This window comes from Callorhinus ursinus, unplaced genomic scaffold, assembly GCF_003265705.2.
Source record: "Callorhinus ursinus isolate GAN/ISIS: 27379988/994484 unplaced genomic scaffold, GSC_fseal_2.0 scaffold83, whole genome shotgun sequence".
Lineage (NCBI taxonomy): Eukaryota > Metazoa > Chordata > Mammalia > Carnivora > Otariidae > Callorhinus > Callorhinus ursinus.
Genome location: NW_027397145.1, coordinates 425,400 through 445,646, shown reverse-complemented (window position 1 = coordinate 445,646; position 20,247 = coordinate 425,400). Strand labels below are relative to the sequence as shown.

General features: G+C 35.8%; 1 protein-coding gene across 4 annotated transcripts in view; it reads left to right on the top strand.

The window, feature by feature from the left end:
- Positions 1–20,247, top strand: part of ANKHD1 (ankyrin repeat and KH domain containing 1) — a 123,595-nt gene that overhangs the window by 10,177 nt on the left and 93,171 nt on the right. For all 4 annotated transcript variants that reach the window (XM_025852118.2, XM_025852120.2, XM_025852117.2 and 1 more), the window contains exon 2: positions 15,236–15,389. In XM_025852118.2, coding sequence (XP_025707903.1) covers positions 15,236–15,389 — 154 coding nt within the window. The remainder of the gene's footprint in view (positions 1–15,235; positions 15,390–20,247) is intronic.

Genomic DNA, 20,247 nt, shown 5'->3' with positions numbered 1-20,247 from the left:
TCAGTGGTATCTTCCCTAAAGGCATTGAACCCATTTAACATAGGATAGTGTAGATGAGATGTTTCTGAAATATAATCCTCATTTTTTCCTGATTCATTCTCATATTGACTAATTTGTGATTGATCACAGTGCTTAATATATTGATTAAATGCTAAGAAGAGTATGTTTTATCCTTTATATCACTAGTGGTGAGTTCAGTTTTAAAAAAGTTATCTCAGTGTGGTATTAAAGCTAGATAAATGAGCCTTAGTATTTTCTTTAATGATGTAGAATTAAAAAATTTTTCATGTAAGCATTTTATGAAATCTCAGAAAGTAAAGGTTTGACCTTGTCAGTTGATACGGACGCTTAACCCACTGAGCCACCCAGGCGTCCCTGTCAGTTGATACCTTGAGTGGTACACTTTGGAAGGAGTTTCAGCTCTTACCAGCTTCTAATTGATTTTTTCTCTGTTTACTTATTCTGCTATATCTCTACATTTTTATCTTTGCCTTTTAAAAATTGTACAGTCCCTAAATTCAGTAACATAGGTGAAACAAACTATCATTATCAAAGAGCAATCCCAAAAGAGGCAATAGTCCAATTATATTGGATACATTATCTTTGTTACTTTTTATTTTGATGTAATTTCAAACTTACTGGAAAGTTGCAAGAATAGTACAAGGAACTCCTCCCCATATCCTTTACCCAGACTCAACAATTGTGTTCATACTGTCCTATTCTCTCTCCCTCTCCATAAACAAATAAATGAATAATTTATTTTCTGAATAATTTGAAAATAGGTTGCATACATCATGCCTCTTTACCCTTAAATTCTTCAGTGTACATTCCCTAAACATTCTCTTACATAACCACAATGCATTTATCAAAATAGGAAATTGAACAGATTTCCAAAGTATTTTTCAAATTCAAATTCCCAAAGTTTTATTTTTTATTTATTTACTTTTTAAAGATTTTATTTATTTGTCAGAGAGAGAGAGAGCCCAAGCAGAGGGAACGGCAGGCAGAACAGGCAGAGGGAGAAGCAGGCTCCCCGCTGAGCAGGGAGCCCAATCCGGGACTTGATCCCAGGGTTCTGGGATCATGACCTGAGCCAAAGGCAGTCCCTTAACCAACTGAGCTACCCAGGCATCCCTGAAATTCCCAAAGTTTTAAAAATTGAAATATAATCCACATATCATAGGTTCATTCTTTATATACAATGGTTTTTAATATATTTACAAAGTTTTACAACTACCACCACTATCTTTTGAAAACATTTTCATCACCCCCCAACTCCAAACAAAACCTTGTACCCATTAGCAGTGATTTGCTATCCATCCTCCTGCCCCCATCCTGCATTCCCTGATAATCACTAATATGCCTTTGTCTCTGGATTTGCCTACTTTGGGCATTTCATATAAATGGAATCATATGACATGAGGTCTTTTGTACCTCACTTCTTTCACTCAGCGTATTGTTGCCAATGTTTCTACGTGTTGTATCTTGTATCAGTACTCCATTGGAAAAATATTCCATTTTGTGGATTTACCACATTTTGTTCATGGGTTATTTCTACATTTTGGCCACTATAAATAAAGATGCTGTGAACATTTGTGTACAAGTTTTGCATGAACATTTCTTGTCAGTTCTCTTGGGTGTCCACCTAAGGAGTGTAATTGCTAGGCCCTATGATAACTAACTCCATGTTTGACTTTCTGAAGAACTGCCAAACTGTTTTTTATGCAGCTGCACCATTTTACATTCCCATCAGCAATGTATGGGGATTCCAACTTCTCTACAACCTTGGTAACCTTTTTTTTTTTTTAATATGGCCATCCTAGTGGGTATGGAATGGTATCTCATTGTGGTTTTGATTTGCAATTCCTCGATAACTAATGAAGTTGAGCATCTTTTCATGTGCTTATTTGTATATCTTTGGAGAAATGCCTATTCAAATCTTTTTCCCATTTCTTGATTGGGTTGTTTTCTTGTTGAATTGTGTTTTTTATATATTCTGGGTACTAGTCCCATATCAGGTACATGATTTGCAAATATTTTCTCTCATTCTATTGGTTGTCTTTTCATTCGATTATGTCCTTAACATTTTAAAATTTGGGGGAAGCTTAATTTTTATATTCAGCTATTTTTTTTCTTTTGTTGCTTGTGCCTTTGGTGTCATGTCTAAGAAACTGTTGTGTAATCCGAGGTCATGAAGATTTATGCCTGATTTCTTCTAAGAGTTTTGAGTTTTAACTCTTACATTTATGTCTTAGATGCATTTTGAGTTAATTTTTATATAAGGTGTGAGGTAGAGATCCCCCCTCATTCTTTTGAATGTGAATAACCAATTGTCCCAACATCATTTGTTGAAAAGACTATCTTTTTTCTCCATTGAACTATCTTGGCACCCTTGTCAAAAGTCAATTGACTGTAAATGTGAGGGTTTATTTCTGGAGGTTTTATTTCTGTTAAATTCAGTTTATCTAAATGTCTTATGCTTATTCCATACCATCTTGATTACTGTAGCTTTTTGCAGTAAGTTTTGAAATTGGGAAGTGTAAGTCCTTCAACTTTGTTCTTTTTCAAGATTGTTTTAGCTTTTCTAGGTTATTGGATATGTTCTCCTTCTCTTGATCGGGTCTTCAGAAGAGTTTAATAGGGAGTATTTAATATGCTGCAGAATTTGTGGTCATACATAAAAGACCCTCCCCTGCCATTAGTAATATTCTAACTCTTGAAATTTCTGCCCCTCTTATTATAACTATCTTGTTGGACTAGGGGGATAACTCATGTGATTTAAACCTGTGTGTATCACGCTATGAGAAGAGCAAGTTGTCACAATACTAGTATTTGGGTTTTTTTTCATGTAGCCTCTCCTTGACAAACTATGGATATATGTTTGAGAGGAGATAAAACTGAGGTGGCAGGAGATGGTTAGTTTCCATAGTTGTAGGCTGAATGCATCTGATGTGGCCTATAGTCTGCATGAAGATTGTGGATGGAATTTCTTTTTTTTCAGGGTAATAGATGAATAAGTGGAATAAAATATAAACCATAGTAATTAGAGTTTTTGCATTTGGTATCTTCTAACAACTACTTAAGAGGTGTGAATCCAATGTTTAAGTAACATACAATTTGCTTGACACTCAAGCTAGTGTTATCACCTATGTGATTAAATTGCAAAAACAAATCTTAGATGTCACTGCTCAAATGGTTGCAATTATTTTAAATTATTAGTTATTTTCACTCTATGAACAGTGAGAATCTGTACTATACTTTAGTACCTGTTTTACTTAGGATTTGATAAACAAAAGTTTATTTTCTTTTAGTTTGAAGAGAGCATTAATTAAGGCTATACTTAAATCAGGTGCATGGATTTGATCTATTATTCCTCCCCCAACAAAATTTTGAATAATATGATAATACAGTATCAAAGGTACTTTTCTATTGTGTATTATTATCTCCTTGTTGCTAATCTGTTACAATCATTCATTCATTCTCTAGAAAAGAAAATCAGAGTTTAGTTTTGGGTAGTACCTCTTCTTCATGAATTCACGTCAAACAAAATAAAGTTATGTCTTTCAGAAATTAGAGTCCTTGGCAGTCTGTTTGATTCTGATAGGTATTGTAGAGTGGATTTGTTTATTTGACAATAATTTATGTAGAGCCTACTATTTGATAAACTTTGTGCTAGGTTTTGGAATGACAAAGATGAAAAATTGTGGTCCCTGCCCTTAAAGATATCAGTCTTTTCACAAGCATGAACATTTCAGGGAACTTCTTAAAACAAGATAAATTATTTATTCAAATTATATTTGTCCTTCCAAACTCCTCACGTATTAACAAATTTTATTTGAGTGTGTTCAAGTCATTGTGTACTTTAATTGCATTACCTCTTTTAATATTCTTGTGGTCTTGTGACAATCCCAGATCCTAAACACAAATGTATGGATCATTGTCCTGTGTAAGTTGGATGATCACTATAAAGGTTGACGTTTGGATGTCTTCAGGAGTTTGATGGGTTTTAAGTGGCAAGTTTAAAGGGGCAATGATGAAAAATGAAAGGATACAAAGTCCATCAGCATAAGCTTGTCTTGTGTTCATATTTAAGCAAAACCACATTATGTTCTGTAAACTTTCCAAGCATGTCCTGCTTCAGAGCCTTTGGCATTTGCAGTTTGTTCTCTCAGGAGCATACGTCTCTTAAATATCCATGTGGCTTCCATCTCCTACTTTTAGCGGTCTGCCAAGATGCCTTCCAACTGCCTACTATATGTTTATTGTATAAACACCTCAGGGTCACCAGTTTTAATTCTGAACTCATCATTTCCCCCTCCACCCCAATTATTTTTTACTTCCACCTTTGTAAATTACATTGTCCTAAAGTTACTTGCTGTAGTCAGAAACCTCACGTCTCATACTCACATCTCATATCTGCTGTTTCTTCTCACCGTACGCATCTAAGCAGGCATTAAGTCCTGTAGGTTCTTTCTTAACATCTTGTTTATTTGTCCCTTTCCCTGTTTCCTTAATGGTTCTGCCATAAATAAAACCATCATCTTTCACTGGCACTTATTTCAGTAATCCCTGGCTCTGTCTACCTTCAAGATTATACCCCTCTAATTCTTACTCTACCTTGCTATCAGAGTAGATTCTCTAATGTCAGTCCAGTCATACCACTCTTTTGACAAAAAGCCTTCTCATATCTTAGATAAAGGATAAAGCAAATTCCTTGATGTGGCATACAAGGCTATTTAGGATTTGGTTTCTATTTTTTAAACTCTATCCTTTTTTTTACCCTACTTTATTCGCTTTTTGTTTCCAGTCATGCCTAATTGTTGTAGTTCTCTGAACATATCAGGCTATTAAAGGCCCTGGTTTAATTTGCTTCTGCTTCTTTGGCTTCTAGAATCATAATAATAGCTACTGTATGTTGAGTGCTTATTGTCCACTGGGTTAAGTACTTACCTATATATTCTCAAACTTTACCAGTACCATATGAAGATTTTGATTTTATTTTATTTTTTTTTAAGATTTTGATTTTAATCAAAAATCAAAATTGCAAAAACAGGGCATCTGGGTGGCTCAGTCAGTTAAGTGTCTGCCTTTGGCTCAGGTCATGATTCTGGAGTCCTGGGATGGAGCCCCACATCCAACTCCGTGCTCACCGGGGAGTTTGCCTCTCCCTCTGCCCCTCACCCAGCTCGTGCTCTCTCTCTCTTCTCTCACTTTCTCTCTCTTAAATAAATAATTTTTTAAATTGCAAAAACAATTGGTCCCAAATTACAGATGAGGAAACTGAAGCTTAGAGACATTGTGTGACATACACAGAGTCATATATCTAGTAATGATGGAGTTGGGATTTTACTTTATTTTATTTTTTAAAGATTTATTTGTTTATGGGGGGAGGGGCAGAGGGAGAGGGAGAGAATCCCAAGCAGACTCCCTACTAAGCGTGGAGCCTGGGGTGGGGCCAGATCTCATGACCCCAAGATCATGACCTGTGCCAAAATCAAGAGTTGGATGCCTAACTGACTGAGTGCCCTGGAGTTGGTATTTTAATTCAGGTATCTTGGACTCTGAAGCTCATGTTTGTAACTATGACTATACACTGCTGCTGCTGTCACTGATGTCCCTTCTTACCCATCCTGTTGGATACCTTCTTGTTCCAGAGTTGTTATCTTTAACTCATGTCCTTTATTACTACTTGAATTGGAATTGACTGTTCCTTCTTCTGTGTTCTCATGTTGTCTGTATATAACTACTATAACATCTGTAATACTTTATTGTATTTATTGTCTATCTTGATTAGCAAGAGTCATGTCTTACTTATTTTTGTGCTTTCAGTATATAATACAATGTTAGGCATATAGTAGGTGCCTAATAAATGTTGAGTGAATATATCTGTAGTGCTTAATATACTCATGTTACTTGTTGGCCTAAAATGAGTATAATGGATTCTATATTTTTGTGGAGTGGGGAGTAAGAGTATAGGAAGGCAGGGCCAACTGACCTTAATGATAGTAGTGGTGGTGATATTAATAAGAATAATAACAACTAATATTTGTTGAGCAATTATCATGTGTTAAGTACTGTTGTGCAGTTTTAGATATAGTATCTAGCTTACTCATCAATAACCCTGTGATATGGTTACTGCTGTCCTTATATTATAGCTGAGGTAAATGAGGTTAAAGAGGTAAAACAAGTTAGCTAAGATCACACTGAGAGATGAGCTAGTAGTCTCAGAGTCTTTGCTCTTAGTCATTATGCTTTCCTCTCCTTATTGGTACTAATTGGAGGTTTATTGGTTTTTGAGGCTCTTTTTAACTTATTAAAATCAAGTATTACTTTGGAGTGTTGAATGCTTATTTTCTATTTGGGATAATGAGTAGAAGCCAGGACTCCTTTACCCATTTATTATGATAGAGAAAATATAAAGTTTATCCTTTCAACATTAAGATTTTCTTCGCTTTAATTGCCAGATACTTCATTCCTTGTGACTTTTCTAATGAGTATGTGAGCAGTCTTCTTTTTAAAAAACCTATTATGGCACAAATTTTGTTGTACATGTGTTGTAAGTGTACATTAGAAATAATGTAAATGTGGGTGCCAGAAATTACTAAACGAAAACATGATTTGTCTGTCTTTTTAAGAACTCTGCCAGAGAGGGGCGCCTGAGTGGCTCAGTCATTAAGCGTCTGCCTTCTGCTCAGGTCATGATCCCAGGGTCCTGGGATGGAGCCCTGCGTTGGGCTCCCTGCTCTGCAGAAAGCCTGCTTCTCCCTCTCCCACTCCCCCTGCTTGTGTTCCTGCTCTTGCTGTGTCTCTCTCTGTCAAATAAATAAAATCTTTAAAAAAAAAAAAAAACTCTGCCAGAGAGTTGTTAGTGGGTTTGATAATCTTGATTACATTTAATTTTATTTAAAGAAGGTTTTTCCTGGGATGCTAGGTGGCTTAGTTGGTTAAGCCTTTGGCTCAGGTCATGATCCCAGGGTCCTGGGAATGAGCCCCACATCAGGCTCTCTGCTCGGCGGGGAGCCTGCTTCTCCCTCTCTCTGCTGCTCCCCTTGCTTGTACTTTCTCTCTCTGTCAAATAAATAAATAAAATCTTAAAAAAAAAAAGGTTTTTCCTGACATTGCTACTGTTAAACTGAAGCATTACCGTACTTGTAGTTTTTGTGCTTACTTTGTTAGTATTTGTTTTAGTTATACTCCATTATTGAGAAGATTCACTTAATACAAAGAATATGAGCTTTGGAGTCCAAAATATATGGCTTCAGATCCTATATGATTATGGGATATTGGGCAGGTCACTTAACTTTTCTGAGTTTCAGTTACTTACAATGAAAGTCAGTTAATCTACTAGTAGTTAAGATGATCGAATGGGGGGCACATGGGTGGCTCATTTAAGCTTCCAACTCTTGGTTTCTGCTCAGGTCATGGTCTCAGGGTTGTGAGATTGAGCTCCTAGTTGGGCTCTGAGCTTAAGATTCTCTCTCTCTCCCTCTCCCTCTACCCCTCCCCTGCTCTCTCTCTAAAATAAATAAATCTTTTTTTTTAAAAGATGATTGATTGGAATAATATATAGAAAATGCTGGCAGATAATGAGGCATTTTATTAACGGTAGCCTATTTTTTTTAATGAACTTAATTCATGGTAGCCATTTTTATTTTAAACAGCAGAGTTTTTAATTTTTTTATTATTATTTTGTTAAGCAAATTCTTTGCCCAAGGTAGGGCCTGAACTCATGACCCTGAGATTAAGAGTCGCATGCTCTACCAACTCAGCCAGCCAGATACTTTTAAGAAGACCTTCCTTTCTCCCATCTTTAATTAGAAAAATAAAAAAAATAGATTCTGTATTAAAACTATACATTATAAATTAAGTTTTTGTAGTTGAGCAAAGTGAAGGTAATTTTCTCTAGCTTTAACTTAGAATTAGGAAAAGCACACTGGTTCTCTCTTGTACTGTGTGAAACTAATCAACTTCAGAAAGCCCAAGGTACCATTACTGTTTTTTGAGAAGAGGATTGTGGGTCTGAAATTGGGAATACAATTTTCCTTGTAGAAAGAAGCTTGAAAAGTTTTTATGTTAAGGAATATAGCCTTTTCATTCCAGTATTCCAAGATGTTTTTGCTGATTTTATTGGGTTTTACAGTATCAGCAAAACTCATTCCTAAATTTATCATTATTTGGTCCTAAAGTGCAACTGTATTGCTTTCTCCCTTTGAATACATCTTGGGGCATTTTTGTGGTGATACTACTGTCAAAACTTTTGAATACTGTTTTTTGCAAAAAAGAATTGCTCTGTCTGTCAGTAATTATCTCTTGGAACACTGATCCATACTTTTTGCTCTTCCAAGTAAAGATCAATAGTAAACCACCTGCATTCTAAAATGGTATAAATACTGATTCTGACTTAAAGTAGAGGACTTTGGGTGGGTAAAAGTAAGACATACTGGTCTATCCAAATATAAACTGTACAAAAGAGAAGAGATACAGCAAATACATTTTAAAAAATGTTTCAGATGTTTACAATGTTTTATTTAGCTTTTCATTTTAAATTATCAAATCTGAGTCTTTTTTCTTTTTAAAGAGAATTTTTTATAAATTTATTTATTTATTAGTAATCTCTACACCCAGTGTGGGGCTTGAACTCACAACCCCGAGATCAAGAACTACACACTCCCGACTGAGCCAGCCAGGCGCTCCTCAAATCTGAATCTCTTAAGGGAGCTTTATTTTTGAAAGTTTGTGAGAAGAGGTAGTGTAAAACATTTACCCTTCTCATAGCTCCAGTTGGAATTCATGAGAGTGATGATTAGTCTTAAAGGTTAGCAGACGTACTACAATTTGTGGCTACTAATATTTTAGTCCCCAACTCAAAATACAAACTTACTTAACATGTTTAAAATAAAAGTTTTGTAATTCATTGTTAGGTTAAAAGGTGTTCTATATAAAACAATGTATTTTCGACTTGTATTTGAGAGGTTGGTAGTCTTTATTTGCTTGTTGCATAATATGACCAAGTGACTGGAGAATATATAAACAAATATATATAATGTATATGTTTTATAATCAAATGTTCCTTTTTTACTAACATTTTCTCTAACTAGCAATTGCTATTTCCATTTGTTATTGACAAATGTATAGGTGAGGTTTTATTGTTTTACTTTTTTAAGACAAAACATGTTAATATTGTTAACGTTTTAATTATAACACTGCTTACTTACACTTGATAGAAACTGTATGCGGTTTTTGTTATTGTTGTTTTTTTAGTGGAATTGAGTTTTGGCCAAAGCATAGGTTGGTTAATAAGTGATTTTTCTAACTAGATTTTGGCCAGGTAACTGACTTCGTTTTTTTAAGGTGATAGTAGTTGAGTCTGTGGTTAATCTTCCTAGTAACTGTTGCCATCCAGTTGTTCCTTTCTGAAATGTCAAATGGGATAAAAAATAGGATAAAATGCTTATTCCCCTTTTCCACCCTGCCCCTCCCTTTGTTTAAATTCTAGTTGAAGCTATGATACTCATGTTTTTTTAAAGAAGGAAGGGTGAGAAAAGACTTTTGAGAAGGAAGACGTAAAGTGTTTTACCTGTAGCATTTAGAAGAGATTACCTATAAAAGAAAAATAGTTTTTTGGGGCCAGATTCCCTCTCATCTTTTTTCTTCCACCTTTTGTTTTTGTACCTAATCAGGAGATAGAAAAAAAAATCTGCAATCTTAAAGACTTGAAATAAACTTTCTTGTCATTGGCAAAAACAGTACCACTATAGGTGGGTGTTTTATGTTTGCTGCTCAGTGCAGCTGCTGGATCGAGAGTTATGTAATTATCATTGGGTAGTAGGGACATTTCTGTGATCCTTTAGCTTTATGTAAGACACTCGGGGGCTTCTCTATTCATTTATATGATAAAGACAAATTTGGTTAGGTATAACATTATTTTGGACTTACCCATTTTCTAGATGTGTTTTTGGGGACTATATCACCAAGTCTTTTATGTTAAATATACGGAATTGGTCTAATTTAGTATTTCCATGTCGCTATAAATGGTTTCCATGTTGGCTGGTTGAGGTAATGCTGTTGCAATCTGAATTACAAAAGTATGTATTTCAACAGATTTACCAGGTAAGATATTTATGAACTGCCAAAAGCAACCCCCCAAATATTCCAAAAGTAATAGGCATAACTGGATATTTTGTCCTTTTATTGATTCCACATTGAGGCAGGCTTTTAAAATTTTAGAGAGAGTAGGACAAAGGATATATTAGAGTTGAGCACTTTTTGGCATATCTAATTGTATTCAAATCATCTGTGTGTATAGTTATGCATAATTACAACTCATGCTGGGAAACTGAAGATTTTTTCCCACAAGTGTTATAGGTATTTAAATTTTGATCCTTTTATTATTCATTTATTTATTTTTAAGTTTTATTTATTTAAGTAATCTCTGCATCCCATGTGGAGCTTAAACTCATGACCCTGAGATCAAGAGTTGCACATTCCTCTGACTGAGCCAGCCAGGCGCCCCTAAAATTTGATCTTTTGGGTCAGAACTTAAATATAAAATGCCTAAAACAACACTTGAAAATTGGAAGTGATCATCACAAGAAAAAAAATCGTAACTGTGAAGTGATGGATGTTAATTAAACTTTCTGTGGAGATCATTTCACAGTACATACATATATGAAATCATTATGTTGTACCCCTTAAGCTCATACAATGTTGTATGTCAATTATATCTTAATGAAACTGGAAAAAATAAATAAAATAAAAAGAATTCAAGTACATTCTGATGAAAATGTATTATGTGAGATTCTCAGTGAATATCATTCTTCCTAGTTTGAAAGGGCGTAGAAGATAGACACTGGCAAGGGACAGAACAAAAAAGTTGTAATTACACAGAATTGATATCCTAAAAATTACATTTATATAGTGTTTTATTATTTTCAAATTATTTTATCTTATTTCATCATTTCAATAGTGCTGTAAGATAGATGGGGCAGGTATTTTATTTATTGAGGAAGAAATGGAACATCGGAAAGGCAGAAAGTGACATGCCTAATGTCACACATAGTGCCTCATAAAACTGATACTTCAACCTAATTCTGATCTGTATCACAGTATTCTTTCCATTATGTCATGTTGCCTAACTGCAACTTGAATTTACATGCATTTTAAGATGTAGGAGAATTATACTGAATAAATTGTTTTATGAATTTTAATTTTTTTAAAGATTTTTTATTTATTTATTTGACAGAGAGAGAGACAGCGAGAGAGGGAACACAAGCAGGGGGAGTGGGAGAGGGAGAAGCAGTCTCCCCGCTGAGCCAGGAGCCCGATGTGGGACTCGATCCCAGGACCCTGGGATCATGACCTGAGCCGAAGGCAGACACTTAACAACTGAGCCACCCAGGAGTCCCATGAATCTTAATTTTTAGAGAGAAGTTATAAGCCTTTTGGAGACTAGGGACACATCTCTCTTTTGTGTTTTTTTCTAACTTGATTCTTCCCAAGCACTTGGGAATGTGCTGTCTTGCATATGTGATAGTAATATTACTGACATCCAGGATAACATTGCTGCTGGTTCTCTCTCTCTTTCTAGTGGAGGTGACCAGGTAGACCATGAGCAGTCTGTCACCTTTTGCATGATCTCATTTAAATCTATCGCCAGTTGTTCTTTCTAGCCCAAAGCCATAGTTGTACTCTAGGCTCTTTATTGTTTTTTAAAAATTTGAGATAAAATTTACATACCATAAAATTTAGCATTTTAAAGTGTACAATTCATTGGTTTTTAGTATATTTACAAGATTGTACAGCATTCACCACTATTTAATTCCAGACATTTTCATCATTCCAGAAACTTTAGACCCATTAATAGCTACTCCCATCCCTCCCTCTGTGTTTCTCCACTTAACCACCAACTTACTTTTTGTCTCTATGAATTTCTATACTAGACATTTCATAAAAGTGGAATCATACAATAATTGACTTCTTGTTTCTGGCTTCTTGCACTAAGCATAATATTTGCATGGTTTGTTTATGCTATGGCATGTGTCAGTACTTACTCCTTTTAATGGTAGAGTAATGTTCCACTATTTGGATATACCACATTTTTTTTTTAAAGATTTTATTTATTTGAGAGAGAGGGAGCACATGAGAGGGGGGAGGGTTAGAGGGAGAAGCAGCTCCCTGCTGAGCAGGGAGCCCAATGTGGGCCTCGATCCAGGGACTCCAGGATCATGACCTGAGCCGAAGGCAGTTGCTTAACCAACTGAGCCCCCCAGGTGCCCCCACATTTTGTTTATCCATTTACCAGTTGATGGATATTTGTGGGGTTTTTTTTCTACTTTTTGTCCATTATGCATAATAGAGTTATGAACTTCTGTATACAAATTTTTGTATGGACATGTTTTAAATCCTTTGATGTACATAGAAGTGAAATTTCTGGGTCATATGTTTATTCTGTGTTTAATTTTTGGAGAACTGCAAAACTGTCCTACAGTGACTGTGTCATTTATATTCCCACCAGCAGTATTGGAGAGTGGACCACTCATCACTTTCCAAATGCATCTTCAAGCCCCTTTTTTATTTCATTCCCTTTGATTTCTATCCCCATGTCTGACTGTCTAGTGAAATTCTATGCATCCTTCAAAGCCTAACCCAAATGCTGCTGCTTGTGCAAAGTCTTAGATTACTGGGGCTGGAAGCAAGTTCTCTCTCTTTAATGCATGTAGTTGTACCCATTTATTTCTCTTTGAGGCCTTTTGTGATAGTCATGTTGCCTTTGACTACTATCTTCTACCACATTTTTGTACTGTCAGGGCGCCTGGGTGGCTCAGTCCGTTAAGCGTCTGCCATCAGCTCAGGTCATGATCCCAGAGTCCTGGGATCGAGCCCCGAATCGGGCTCCCTGCTCAGCAGGAAGTCTGCTTCTCCCTGTCCCCCTGCCCCTCCCCCCTGCTCGTGCGCACACTCTTTCTGTCATGTTATCTCTCTCAAATAAATAAAATCTTAAAAAAAAAAAAAACAGGACTTCAGTAAATATTGGGAAAATGAGTAAGAGAGAATATAGAATCCTTAACTTGGATTTTTTAAAATGTTACACAGTACAAATCTGTATTTGTCTCCAAAATATGTGTAATACCACATTAGACCATTGCTTTTTATAAAATAGAAATGTTAACTTTGTTTAAAGATTTTTTTATTTATTTGTCAGAGAGAGAGAGAACAAGCAGGGAGAGCTGCAGGCAGAGGGAGACGCAGGCTTCCCGCTGAGCAGGGAGCCCGATGTGGGACTCAATCCCAGGACCCTGGGATCATGACCGAAGGTAGATACTTAACTGACTGAGCCACCCAGGCTTCTAAATACTATCTAAAATTCAGAATTTGGCATGATGGTTTTATCTATCCTCACAATTGGCAAGTATATATATTTACAAATACCTAATAATTTCTTGGGCCTGTGAAATTTTTATTGTACAGTTATCTTTTCATATCATTTAACAACTGATAGTGTACATTTATCTACTGGCATGGATCTAGAATGGCATCTTTGTCTGTAATTACATATTAAAGAAGCTGTATTGCAGGGTGTTTCAGTCGGTTAAACATCTGCTTTCGGCTCAGGTCATGGGATCGAGCCTCACATCGAGCTCCCTGCTTGGTGGGGAGCCTGCTTCTCCCTCTTCCCCTGCTCGTGCTCTCTCTCTCTCTCTCTCTTTCAAATAAATAAATAAAATCTTAAAAAAAAAGCTGTATTGCAACATAGTAATGTGGTTCAGTGTTATTAGAAGTGAAGTTAAAGGTGTATTTTGTAAAATTTTATCACTAGGTGATAAAATGTATCCAAATCATTTTAAGTTTACAGTCTTTCTTAGGATTTTTATTTGGTGGCCATTATGAAACTGATGACAAACTACCAAATATGCCAAATAATGTAGTCCAAATCCTCTGGCTGTCTGAAGTAGCATTGCCTAGTAGTTCAGAGCATAGACTCTATAGCTATGTGGTGGGGTTTGAAACCTGTCTTTGTCATTTATTAACTGTGTGACCTTGGAGAAGTACTTAACCTTTCTGTTCCTTTTTTTCTATCTGTCTACAAATATGTTAACCTCCCTGGTTACACGTATTTACATATTGTAGACATATCTAGGTACATAAATATATACTCATGATTATATACATGATAGTCATGTTCATGTTTATATACATATATGTATACTTTTAGCAAAATAAAGATCATACTGTTTTGAATCTTGTGATTTTCACTTCACTTTATGAATATTTTCTCATGTCACCAAATTTGCTTCAGAAACATTGTTTTTAATGACTGCATGGTAGTCCATCCTGTGAATGGACAGAATGTGTTTACCAAATTACCAATTGTAGTTTTTTTCCTCTGATTTTTGGAATTTGCGTTAATGTGCAATGACCATCCTTGATTATTTTTGTCTTGCTTTCAGATACTTTTTAAAGGATAGATTCCTTAAAATGGAATTACAGAATCAAACAGCATGAGCCTTTTAAAGCATTTTGATACACACTTTCAAATTACTTCCCAGAAAGATTGTACATATTTTATTTAAGAAAATTCATTTAGAATTAAGTTGATTTGAAATTAGAGGGTTACATATTTATTTTCATAAGTTGCTTTTGCTTATACCATTCATTCATTTCAACAAATACGGATTTAATACCTACTGTACATGAGATATTCTTAGGCCCAGAGGACAGAGCAGTGACCAAACAGGTGTGGTTCCTAACTTCATGGAGCTTTCTTGTCTATAGGGCTCCAGATATTTGATAGCGTATTAAATCTTATTTTCTTTTAAGAATCAGAATTTAATAAATTGATTAAAAGAGAGGAAAAACTGAGCCTTAATGACCTATCCATGCCATCTAGTCTTTTTACTATCTAGTCCTGTTTACATCTTCCCAGGGACTGTGGTCATGTACTTATTTCATTAAAAACAAAAACAAAAGCTTCTTTTCAAGCTCTGTGCTAGGCACAGAATGTACAATGTTCTTCAGGAAACTTGAATCTGGTGTGTCTGAGTTATACTGTAGTCATGTCTGAAGATAAGCAGGTAGGAGTCTCCCTCAAAGTCCCTTCCCACAGCCCCATGTTTCTACAGTAATTTATCTGCTTATACTTAAGTTTCAAACCAGAGATCATATTATCTTAAATTGCAGTTATTCTAACAATATCGAGATCAGTTTCATGGATATTGCATTTTTAATTCATAAACAGGTCGAATCATTTATTTTGGACCAAGAAGATCTGGATAACCCAGTACTTAAAACAACATCAGAGATATTCTTATCAAGTACTGCAGAAGGAGCAGACTTACGTACTGTGGATCCAGAGACACAGGCACGATTAGAAGCATTGCTGGAAGCAGCAGGTAATTTATTTTTTGTTTTCTTATTTTCATCTCTTTAAAAGTCAAGATCTCTGCACAAAGCTGTATAAGATTACCCCAAAATTATATGACATTATATGAAATTTGAACTCTTAAGATGTATTATATTTTTATTTCCTAAAGAAAATGTTCACATTTTGTATTTTAAAAATTTTTAGTTGAACATTTTTTTAAATTTTATTTTATTATGTTATGTTAGTCACCATACAATACATCATTAGTTTTTGATGTAGTGATCCACGCTTCACTGTTTTCATATAACACCCAGTGCTCCATGTAGTACATGCCCTCCTTAATACCCATCACCAGGCTAACCCATCCCCCCACCCAGTTGAACGTTTTCAGTGGATGATTCTAGGGCTCAACACTGTTTTTAAGGTCTAAGATAATCAGCTAGTTATCAAGGAAAACTTACTTATTACCAATTACATTATAAATGTGGGAGATAAATTTGGTTCATCAAATTATGAATCTTTGATATTAACTGACTTAGGGTATTCTGCATGTGAATATTTACTTATTCACTTTCATCTAGGGGTAACTTAGTAATAAATTGCTATTTTTTTCTTAGAAGACAGTTAAATAAAAATTGAACACAAAATTAGACTGAAATATACCAAACTTCTCGTTCTATGGTAGCATAAGAGAAAAACCTGTGATAAGCATGCTTTCTAAATAATATATACTCATCACTATTTTATATTGTACAACCTGCATATTATTTGCTGTACCAAGTTTCCACTCCACTGTAATGAAAGCCTTTTATCAGCTAAAATTGTTTTAAGAAGGAAGTTAACTTTTTCTAATCTTTGTATATTGCTTTTCTTTTTTTCTGTATATTGCTTTTGAGATATGTTCACTTTGTATGACACTCCTTTTACTTACTTATCTAGCATAAATATATGTGCATATTAAATATACGTAAGAATTTACTTAAAAATTTTTTAAGATTTATTTGTTTATTTGAGAGAGAGCACAAGCAGGGGGAGGGGCAGAGGGAGAGGGAGAAGCAGACTCCCCACTGAGCAGGGAGCCCTGCTCAAGGCTCAATCCCAGGACCACATAATCATGACCTGAGCCAAAGGCAGCTGCTTAACTGACTGGGCCACCCAGGTACCCTACATGTAAAAATTTAATCTAGAAGAGTGTGTAGGTTATTTTTGAAAATAGTGCCCAAAAAATAAAAAATAAAGTAGTGCCTAAAAGCTTGTTAGAGTGCCATATACATACCTTACCCATGTTAAAACCATTAAAATGCAGAAAATTCAAAATAAAAAGTTTTTTTTTTTCTTAAGATTTTATTTATTTGTTTGAGAGAGTGCATGAATGGGGACAGGCAGAAGGAGAGGGAGAAAGAATCTGAGCCCGATGTGAGGTGAGGCTCAGTCCCACAACTTCTAAAATCATGACCTGAGCCAAAACCAAGAGTTGGAAGTTCAACCAACTGAGCCACCCAGATGCCCCATAGAAAGGTTTTAAAAGTATAGAAAATTTCGAGAGGACTGGGTGGCTCAGTCAGTTAAGCGCCTGCCTTTGCTCAGGTCATGATCTTAGGGTCCTGGGATTGAGTCCCGCATAGGGCTCCCTGCTCAGCGGGGAGCCTGCTTCTCCTTCTGCCTGCCACTCCCCCTGCTTGTGCTCTCTCTCTCTCTCTCTGACAAATAAATAAATAAAATCTTTAAAAAAAAAAAGTATAGAAAATTTCATTCGGTTTCTGAGTACTTCTTTTAATTTTTAAATTTTTTTAATGCTTATTTATTTAAGTACTCTCTATACCCAGTGTGGGGCTCCAACTCAAAATATGGAGATCAAGAGTCACAAGCTCGGGCGCCTGGGTGGCTCAGTTGGTTAAGCAACTGCCTTCGGCTCAGGTCATGATCCTGGAGTCCCGGGATCGAGTCCCGCATCAGGCTCCCTGCTCGGCAGGGCGTCTGCTTCTCCCTCTGACCTTCTCCCTTCTCACGTGCTCTCTCTCTCTCACTCTCTCTCTCTCAAATAAAAATAAAAAAAATCTTAAAAAAAAAAAAAAAAAAAAAGAGTCAAAAGCTCTTCTAACTGAGCCAACTGGGTGTCCCCCGTTTCCAAGTACTTTAATAAATATGATATTAAAGAATGGTATTCAGAAAAATCACAGCAGCCTTTTAGCGCATTTCATATTGACTGAAGAAAAACAGTATTACATTTGACCAAATAATGACTAGGACAAATAAGAGCTAAAATAAATTGAGCATTTTTATATTATTCTTGGAAAGATATAGATGTTATATTAAGGATGAGCTTACTTGATATCATTTTGTTATTTCTTTAACTTTGTCCTGTTATGGAAAAGTATAGGTATAGTTTGTAGCAGATTGACTTTTAGTCTACTTACTCTGTCTTTTTGGAACTGATAGTAACTTAAAATTAAACACAACAAAATAAGACTGTTTAAACTAAGGCAGAACTAGTAATTTTTTTTTAAAGATTTTATTTATTTATTTGAGAGAGAGAGAATGAGAGATAGAGAGCACGAGAGGGAAGAGGGTCAGAGGGAGAAGCAGACTCCCTGCTGAGCAGGGAGCCCGATGCGGGACTTGATCCCGGGACTCCAGGATCATGACCTGAGCCGAAGGCAGTCGCTTAACCAACTGAGGCACCCAGGCGCACGAACTAGTAATTTTTTTAAGAAAGGTATAAGGATCACATTAGTAATAACATTGAATGTCCCTCCCTTAGAGTCTGGATTTCTAGTGTGTCTCCTACTTGTGATATAGGGATATACTATATAAGATTCCTGAACTGGCAGTGCCATGATCACCCTCTAATTTTGGGTTCGTTTGTTTGTTTTGTTTTTGTTTTGCTTTGGAACCTTACATTATTTTGCTTAGAGCAGAGAGAAATGTGTAGAAAAGACACCTCTCTTCTCCAGGTCTTCTCTGCTTTCCTTTTCTTCCCCAGATCAAGCTTTGTTTACTGGTGGTAGTACATTTTTACTCTCAGGTTTAGGCTTGCGCTTCACACGTGTTGTGAGTATTACTTCTTAATCCCTAATTAAGGGTTTTAAACTCATTTTTCTTTTTTTCTGGGCACCTCATGATTCTCATTCAGGGCTGTTTTCTGGTACATTAAGCATTTTTCTTTCCCTGTTTTCTCCTTTTGTTCTTAGTAAGTTGGGGTAAGTAGCAAGATACCTTAGAATTGCTTATTTTTCATACCTATATTGATAGACAATAAACCTTAAAAATAATGATTATCTGCCTTCCAGGGGTTGTGAAAAACTATTGAATTTTTCAATTTTGTGTATTTTGACAATTTAAACTCCATACATGGTTGGATAGAGTGTTCTGTCTAAAGAAATTATCAGATTATTTTAAGATTTATTTATTTATTTCAGAGAGAGAGAGCTGGATAGAGGAGAAAGCACGAGTTGGGGGAGGAACAGAGGGAGAGATTGTCAAGCAGACTCCCCACTGAACACAGAGCCCGATGGCAGGGCTTTATTTCACAATCCATGAGATCATGACCTGAGCTGAAATCACCAGTTGGTTGCTTAACCAGCTGAGCCACCCAGGGCCCCAGTCAGATGTATTTTAAAATGATGTGGTCCTTTCGTTTGTTTTTGTTTTTTTTAAGATTTTATTTATTTATTTGACAGAGAGAGAGCACAAGTAGGCAGAGCGGCAGGGAGAGGGAGAAGCAGGCCCCCCGCTGATCAAGGAGCCAGATGTGGGACTTGATCCCAGGACCCTGGGATCATGACCCGAGCCAAAGGCAGATGCTTAACCAACTGGGCCACCCAGGCGCCCTGATGTTGTCCTTTCTAAGACCTGTGCAAGTTGACTGTTGGATCAATATTTTCTTTTTGTGCTTCAGTATTTTCATTTGCTTTTTGGATGTTTTGTTGAGGAATTTTTAGATTCTTTGTTTTTGTTTTTGTTTTTTAAAGTAGTCTCTATACCCATGGGTGTAGAGGGGCTCGAACTCATGACCTTGAGATCCAGAGTCACATGCTCTTCCAACTGAGCCAGCTAGGTGCCCCTAGACTCTGTGTTTTTAATTATAAGAACATATTAGGGATTACTAGGCTTCTTAAGGAAGATAGAATTCTTGACACTATTTTAACTGAAAAAAGGAATTTGAAAAAAATTTTTCTTTAAAATTCTTTGATATTCTTAGAGAAAATTAAGAACTAAAATTATTTCAGGGGTGCCTGACTGGCTCAGTTAGAAGAACGTGTGACTCTTGATTTCAGGATTGTGAGTTTGAGCTCCATGTTGGGTGTAGAGATATTTAAGTAAGTAAACTTTAGAAAAAAAATTAAAGCTATTTAAAGAAGAATTTTAAAATTATTTTCTTTCTTTTTTTTTAAGATTTTATTTATTCATTCGAGACACAGAGATACAGAGAGAGAGAGCATGAGCAGGGGGAGAGGCAGAGGGAGAAGCAGGCTCCCCGCTGAGCCAGGAGCTGGACGTGGGGCTCGATCCCAGGACCCTGGGATCATGACCCGAGCCAAAGGCAGACGCTTAACCATCTGAGCCACCCAGGCACCCCAAAATTATTTTCTGAATTATAAATGTAATACAATTAGAAATAGCTAAAGCAGTATGAAATGTGTTAAGTAGATAATAAAACCTTCCCACTGTTAAAGTTTACATATGCTTCCCGACTTTTTCCTTTGTAGCTTTATAAATACATGTATATGTTTAAATATACATAATTTTTAAAATAATGAAGTAGGGTCCTAGTACACATAATATAACTTCCTTTTTTTTACTTTATTATGAGCATCCTTCTATAATATGGTATGTCTGTCTTTCTCCTTCATTTATTTATTTATTTATTTAATTTATTTTTTTAA